The sequence below is a fragment of the Pomacea canaliculata genome, unplaced genomic scaffold (assembly GCF_003073045.1).
Source record: "Pomacea canaliculata isolate SZHN2017 unplaced genomic scaffold, ASM307304v1 utg2218_pilon, whole genome shotgun sequence".
NCBI lineage: Eukaryota > Metazoa > Mollusca > Gastropoda > Architaenioglossa > Ampullariidae > Pomacea > Pomacea canaliculata.
Window position 1 is genome coordinate 119,363 of NW_020229206.1, and position 8,086 is coordinate 127,448.

At 39.7% G+C, this 8,086-nt stretch overlaps 1 protein-coding gene across 1 annotated transcript; it reads right to left on the reverse strand.

The window, feature by feature from the left end:
- Nucleotides 1–146: 146 nt before the first annotated feature.
- Nucleotides 147–7,940, reverse strand: LOC112556022. Its single transcript, XM_025224632.1, is given in 8 exon segments — nt 147–541; nt 1,677–1,799; nt 2,131–2,292; nt 2,740–2,813; nt 2,815–2,916; nt 5,172–5,274; nt 5,733–6,611; nt 7,882–7,940. Coding segments are annotated over 7 exon segments (1,476 nt in total). The 5' UTR covers nt 6,515–6,611; nt 7,882–7,940; the 3' UTR covers nt 147–411.
- Between the last annotated feature and the right edge of the window lie 146 nt (nt 7,941–8,086).

An 8,086-nucleotide genomic window follows, 5' to 3' on the forward strand; every position in this document is an offset into this window, starting at 1 on the left:
ATTCAATTCAATACAACTTTATTCATCCACAAGGGCAATTAGAGGTATGATGACACGCCAGCACACTAGAGGGAAGAATGATGTGAGAGATGAAAGGGAATAGATTCTGGCGACATACACACACACATGTGCGCACATTATGCTTATCTCTGTGACATGACCTGCTCTCTGTCTTTCGTAACATGCACTAAGCTATACAAATCCTATTATTATTTAGTGCTAGTTTCCCACAACTTTCCACTATGTATCCCTTACCACTTTAGTTCACAGCTGGTTATTTGTGGCGTGCTTATACTTCTAATTCCCATGACCCATCAACTGCTAGTCTATGGGTTTTTTCCCAGTACATGATTTAAAACATGATGACAATGTTGCTGCGATGTTTCTTCAGCCATATACTGTATTTAGTCATCAGCTTTGTGGAGGAAATTGCTGAAAGTCTAGAAATCGCATGAACAGCATCCACTTCTCCAGGTTAGCTTTGACTGATGGCAAATCTTCAGGTACATTCTCCTTTCCTTCCTGGACAGTGCTCACAAGCCTGGACAAAAATGTGACAGCTAAAGATGATTTATCTTTGTCTCAATGAGGACAATTTGTAAGTTGGAGATCCCTGTGTAAGCTATGACTGTGATTCTGAGATGCATATGACAGTGAACTAAATACAGCCAGATATTTAAGATAAACATAACATTATAAGCCTAATGTGAAAGTGCCAGTTGTGTGTGATAGGATGGGACTGAGTGTCTACATGCAACAGCGATCAAGTGTGTGATTGTAGGATATGACAATGCCAGTCAGCTGTGACAATGCCTGGTTGTGGCTGTGTATGCTAAATTTAAAAAATGAAGATAGTTTTATAACCATCTGGTTGGTGGGGAATGAGGTGTTTGTGACTGTTCTTGGGGTAAGCTGGAGCTATTTGTTTCCTCATATGCTAGGGATGACTGCAATCTTTTTTTCATACGTGTGAATTCACTCACCCGTTTTAAATAATGGAATTCTCTCCCATGCCTTATTTGTCAGTTCATTACTTAAATGCTTACTGTTTAAAAAAAGAGTATGTTTAACTTTCGTCTATCATTAAGCATCACAGTTTCTTTCTTGATAGCATATTTCATGAGTCAAATGTCTTTTCTATATTAACTTTTATTTCCTGTTTATATATTTTTAGTTTACTGATTACATTTTAGTGACAAAGTGTGTTTGAAGCATCATAACGAAAAAAAAAAAAAAAGGTAAAGGTTGTGCCCTAACTTTTGTTAAAGTCACTGGGAGTTGAGGTTTTAGTAACAACACTTTTCTGGGGGCCAGCTTTTTTTGTGAGGGCCATGTCCATCTCCTTTCCCCTTCTCTCTCACTGCTTTACCTTTCCTCAACCATCTACAGTGTGAGGTACCCATTCAAAACAGATGGAGGAAGTTTGCTGCACCAAATGGATATCAAACTGGCATGCTACTGGGTTCAGATTCACCTATCCTTATCATCACATGTCATTGTTAGCTAGTGTTGTTTCACTTTCTGTGTTCTTGCTATTTGTTGTTCAACACAGAGAGTATTTTAGCTGTGATACTGTGTTCTACAAGTGTTCAATTCAATATACAGACACATAGGTATACACATGCACGCTCACACACATACACACATGACTTAAATTTTTACACACAAATACTTACTTTTCTATATGTGTGTTGATTTCACTCAAGGTTAGGTTGGAAGTGCGAATTCTGAGAAGCAGCATCTTGTTGTTGGAGCTATTGTTTCGGAAAACTTCAAGTTGCCTGCCCATGACAATGTCCCTAACAAAGTTTGGAAATAATTTTTAAGGACTATAATACAGCAGCGTGTAATTAACACAACTGATGCAGTGAACACTGTGACTATAATACAGAGACGTCATAACTTACACAGCAGATATACTGACCACCACGGCGATAATACAGAAAAGTCAAGACTTTAACACCTGACATCCATGACCATCATCACACATTGTGACATCCATGGTCTCAGCCATGATTAATGATGTCACATGATCTACCAGACATGCCCCAAGACTTTATCTTTAGACTGCATCACATGATGCACTCCACAGAGTGAGTGACAAAGCTACCAGTAATATATATGACCTACTCGGCATTCTGTAGCAGCCTGACAATGATGTATGCCAGTTTAGAGATGTGACGCGGTAGGGTGCTGGAACTAGTTATACCAGGATTCTCTCTCACATAATGCTGCAGCCGTTTTACACCGTTTGAGCCCAAGGCATCTCCCAAATATTTTTCCAGGCATTTTCTTGGAAAAAGTAGTGCGGAATATTATGGAAAAATGCCACAAACATCATATTTGCTGGATTTCCTCTTAACTATCCATTTTGTGTTAGCAAAGCATCTAGATTTCAGTGATTTCCCTAAAAGTATGTTTCAAATAAACATCACTGCCACAATACCTTTTGTTTTTTTAAAAATAAGATTGAATTAGATTGTTTTATTGTGAAGTAGTTGTAGAAACAAAATCAGTAAGTCTTTTTGTAATTATCCACTGCCGTAAAATGCTTTGCTAGCATGCTAACTATCCTAACTCAATATGTTTATAGTAAATGTACAGTATAATAGCAGCTTAAAGCCAAGCATGATGAAAGCAGGGAAAAATTAAACATAGTCCTACAAGAAGAGATTTATTCATCTATAGCTTGTGAGAAAACCTGAAAAAGTTTAGTGATAAGGGTCACCAATACATTACCTGTTCAAAAACTGCTGTCGATGCTGTTGTAGCTGTCTCCATTCTGGTGATGCCTGAATAATAGGTTGAATCATGGAGGAACAAAGTTTCAACACATCGAGCATCCGATGACAAAAGTAGCTCACAATATCGGTGCAGTTCTAATATTGTATAATCACATGTCTCTCTCTCACTGTTCTGCAAAAGGCATACCATTTATAAGACATATGTCTGTCTTCAGTCTATAAAGTATCTTGGATTTATAAATTACAAAGTAGCTTCAGGTACTCTTCCACTGGTCTATAAGCAAAAGTATTTTTGGTGCATATCTCATTAACTATATATTTAGGATACATGTCGATCATTCTTATTTTTTTTATGTGCATATCAAGCTTATTTGAGATTATTTTCTAATTGTATTAATAGTATTAATAAACAATATGATGACAGCAATGACTGTCGCGTAACGCGATCGGGCGTCGCGGGACTTGCTCTCTAACAGACACACTCGCAATCACACAGACATAAACTTTCAAGCGCCCGACGCGAGCGACGAAGTCAATCACTCCTCAGTGAACACAAAACACGCACAGAAAGGGAAGAAAAAAACCAACCAATACAACAAATTGCAAAACAAAACAAACAGGGGAGGGCCCCACCACTAACAAACAAACAAAAAAAAAAGAAGAAAAAAGCAGATATATATACACACACGCACGTCTAAACGCTCCTCTAACTAATGGAGCCCATGTGGTCCGACGCGGCACACAACTTTCCCCACAGTATACAGGTTATCCTCCCTCCCAGCTCGCTGCTCACTGCCACACATCAGTTACACTGTTACAGTGTCACGCCCACTGCTAGTGTCCAGCACACAGTCCGTCCTCGCGATTCGAGTCTCGGGGCCAACAGTCCGCTGACACTTGACCACACTCAGGTGGTGAACGGCACTCCGTCCTCAGTTTGCTGACTGACGGCTGTCTCTTAATCCTTCGCCTGTGTGTTAACCCTTCACTCCGAGTGATTTAGTGACCGAGTGATTGAGTCTGCAGAAAATGATGTACATAAATACTATGCGCGCATGATCACAAAGCTGGCCCCTCAGCGTGTCTCTCGTAACATTTCATCAACAGCGTCGTCTGCTACGACAGACGCGAAACCCTATCTACACAAAGACAATTCACTATACAGTCTATAGGTCGCTAAACACATATATATATATATGATATTTTATTATCATTCACTGGAGCGTTGAGGAAAAATAATCAAGCCGGCCGGCCAGCCACTAGCTTGTAAAACGGCGACACGAAGTTCTAATTGCTCACCCAATCGGGTCATGACGCATTCATTCTGCCGCACGCAGAAAACGCAGGAGAAAAATTAAGAAGCTTCTGCCAGGACCCGTACCACACACCACTCCAGGGAATGCACCAACAGCAGAGTCCCGAGCACACTAGCTAGTGTCTCCAGGCACCGAAGTTTTTCTCTTTCTGCCAACCCGACCCCGGGCTTCCAAAATCGAAATCCCACCCTGGGGAGAGGTCCCGCCCCCCCACCCCACCATCTCCTGTCAGGACCCGCAACAAAAGACCTCATCAGGTACGCGCCCCTGACTTATGGTGTGCCCCGATGCGGGCCTATTTCCTCCTGACCTGATCAAATGACCACGCCCTCGGGGCCCCCCTCCCGGCCCCCACACCTCAAACACCACTGTAGCAAGCAACACGCAACAATGACTACCATGACAATCTACAAATCTCTGATCACCTACATGACAAACTTATGAGAGTGCAAAATAATGCCACTTGTCTTCTGTGAACAACATGCAGGCCATGCCACACCTGTGTTCTGTGCGCTCCGCTGGCAGCCAGTTCAAGCTTGCCTTGATTACAAGATAGCCACATATTGTGCTTCAGTTGTCAACATTACCTCTCATTATAGCTTATCTGTCAGATCTACTGATACCAACAAAGCTGGTCTCTTTTATCTGATTGTGTTGCCATCCTCTCTGTATTATGCATCAGATTAGAGAAATTTGGTGGATGCTGTGTTTAATTCTCTGGACCCATCATTTAGAATTCTCTGCCCCTCTCTCTTTGAACTGTGTTTATGTTTGAAGCTTTCAAATCTAGCTCCAAGACCCACCTCTAAGAAATATCTTTCATGATCAAAAGAACTCTTCTGCTCATTGTTCTCATTGTTTTTCATCTGCATTCATGCATTTTATTTATGCTTGCCCCAGAGGACTGTTGATTGGTTTCTAGTCTTTGTGCACAGCGCATTGAGCTCACATCTATACGGGAAATGCTCTCTACAAATTCAGTTATTATTATTACTATTACCATGACAATGGTGACACCAATGATCACCATGACAATTTATGATAACAAGGATGATATGATATAGTGTACCGCTACCAATGTTAATACTACTGCTAGCACTACTGGTCTAACCTTCACAGTTCCCTTAGGAGGATTGAAGGACAAGAGGTCTCTAGTGTGAGCCTGATAAACCACAAAGGCATCGATATCGCTGTTCTCATTTTGGAGGTTGTATCTACAACAATAAAAGACAAATTCAGTAGATAAAGACAAACTCATTTGAACTGCTGGCTTTTCCCACCCCATTAACAGACCAAACTAAAATCAGAACTTATATCTCTTTACTTTTATAAATATAAAGGAAAAAGTGTTTATTATCTAATAGTAATTTCTCCTTTTTCTTAATAAAAATAAAAGAAAAAGTATTATCTGCCTAATAGTAAAACCAGTCAGTATGTCATTATACTATGACCACAAGAAGTGACTCTGAGATGACACTATTATTTAGTCACAGTAAAAGATTTGCAATAGATTCTAGTCTAAATATAAAACAGCAATAACCTTTTAAAGAACTCAGCATGTGGAAACTAAGTCCAACCTTCTTCTTCTAGTGTATTAGACCTTTATAACTTGTCATCAGCTGGTTAAGGGATAGACATCGATGATATAAGATAAATATCGCAGACCTCTCACCTCTGACTGCCATATGGGCAGGCCAGATGCACTCGACCAAGCTCATGCTCCACTTTTTGGACGATCATCTTCCAGTGCTCACCATGTTCTCTCCCAGCACAACCATCCATGTTAAGAAATGGTGCAGGGTTAGAAGCCTGCTTGTTTTCCACTGCTTTTTGTCTTCTTTCTACCAGACTAGCATAATGATCATCTAACAACTGGCATATCTGACGTCCAACAACTGGAGTTATCTGTTGCCAGTTACGAGCTTTGTTAACAGGTGTACTGTCAGGAAGAGCAAAGTGCTTTGTATTCTCAAAAGACAGGCTTCTTTCTCCAAAATCAGTAAGAAACTGTTTATGCCAGTGAATTTTAAAGTGATGCCAAAGACTAATTTGTTTACCATCATCACTTGCATCTTCAACACCAGTTCCTAAGAGGTTTAAATACTCAGTTGCACTGTTAGTGGAGAAGCTGTCTTCATTTTTCTTCCCTTCAACAACTGACTCATGATAGCACTGACCACTTCCATCCTCTTCACTTACTTTCATTTCTCTGTTTGGAGGGCTCAGCATACTGGCATACCCATGCCATCCATGGCAATTGTTCACACTGAAAATAAGAATCACTGGGCCTTCAGAAAAGACTTCAGCTAAAATATGATGAGGCTGAGGTGGTTTGGATCGCTCTCTGCTTGCCCACACACCTGAGGTAATGCATCTGCGCAAAGCATCCATACTATCACATTTTGCTATAAAATAGAAGCTTGGACCAAGATCTTGAAAACCTGTAGCTGCCATTTTCGTCTGGTTGTTCTGTTGAACAATAGTTGTTATCTTCTGTAAAATTCCTGCTTCATGCGGTTACTGCTCTGTAAATTTTAGGTAGTTCACATCCCTGCACAAAAAAAAATGCAAGCTACTTTAATTACACAATCTACTTCTTAACTGATGAGTTATAATTTATTTTGAATCTCTTTCTCTTAATCAAACAAATAAGCACACACACACACTCAGAAAACTATGACTCATTTTTAAAAACACTTCTTCATTCTTGACAATCCAACCCATATAAGCCTACTTATAAAGGGTCCCATAGCATGCAGTAGATGTAGGAGCAAAGAACAATTTTAAGTAGTTTAACATGTCCAGTGCACAGCACGTGAAAGGCACACCCAACTTACTAGAACCTTATTTCTTCTGGCTGACGAGAGAAAGTCAAGAATCTTGATGATAGTGAAGATGCAATTAAGTTTTGATTCGATATATGGGGTTGATGATAACATACATTCAGAAGCTACAACTTCTTTTTGAGTTCATACAACTTATTTCAGTTCTTCAAAGCATCTGTTTTACAAATGTCCACAAACCAATCCCCCACCTCCCACCTGCATGTTGTACTTGTAAGACTTAGTGTTGCAAAAAACTGATGCTGTTAATGATAAGACAATGATAAAAAAAAAAGCTTTTTTCCATTTAGCCCTCGCTCTTTAAAAGGGAAGAAAACTAACTATGTAAATGAAGTAATTAAGTATTGTAGAATAATTAGTAGTAAACATAAAGGAAGATGGATATGTAAGAAAGTGGTGGTTAAGAAAAAATATATGTGTATATACAGTATTTACAAGGTTTCCTGGAGTTGGGAGGTATCTCTAGAGGCCGATCTATTTTGGCGTCGAAATCGGTTCAGGGAGTTCAATTGCTTAAGATGGAGAGGGAGGCTGTTCCACAGCACGCTCCCTGAGTATTTCAGTCTTGATTTAAAAAGTCTAGTCTAGGAATGGGAATATTAAGTTTTGGAGAGGTTCTATAGTGGTATTGGAGGAAAACAGTAAAGAGTCTTGGCGATAGTTTACCCGTCAGTATTTTATACATGAAAATGCATTTATTAAATTTAAGTCTGTCTTTTAGAGGAAGGACGCCTAGAGAGGTGAAGTCCTTTTGGTCTATTTTCGGTTTTAGCAGAAAAGCTTTGTTCGCCTCTGAATACTTGCTAGAGGTTTCATGGAAGTTCCACTAGCGGAGTCCCAGATGAGACTTTTTGAGAGATTCTTCAAATTTTTCCAGAAAATTTATGGCTAGTAATACAGGCTGGAGTAAGAGGTAATTTAAGTAAGAAGCTTCACAATGCCACAAAAGATGAACCCAGGAATATCAATGATAGTTACGATTATCAGCAGGACAGTCTACACGCGGATGTGACGAGATGGATCGTCTGCTAGCAACAGGGAGTAGTCTGTTTTCTAACAAAGATTTAGGCAGTATCCAGTTATTTATGCAGCTTCCCCCCAAAAAGCATCAAATTAAAGGTAAATATCAAGATTGATAGAAGATCATTATTACAAAAATGTTTTGATAATTTTACACCTGGGG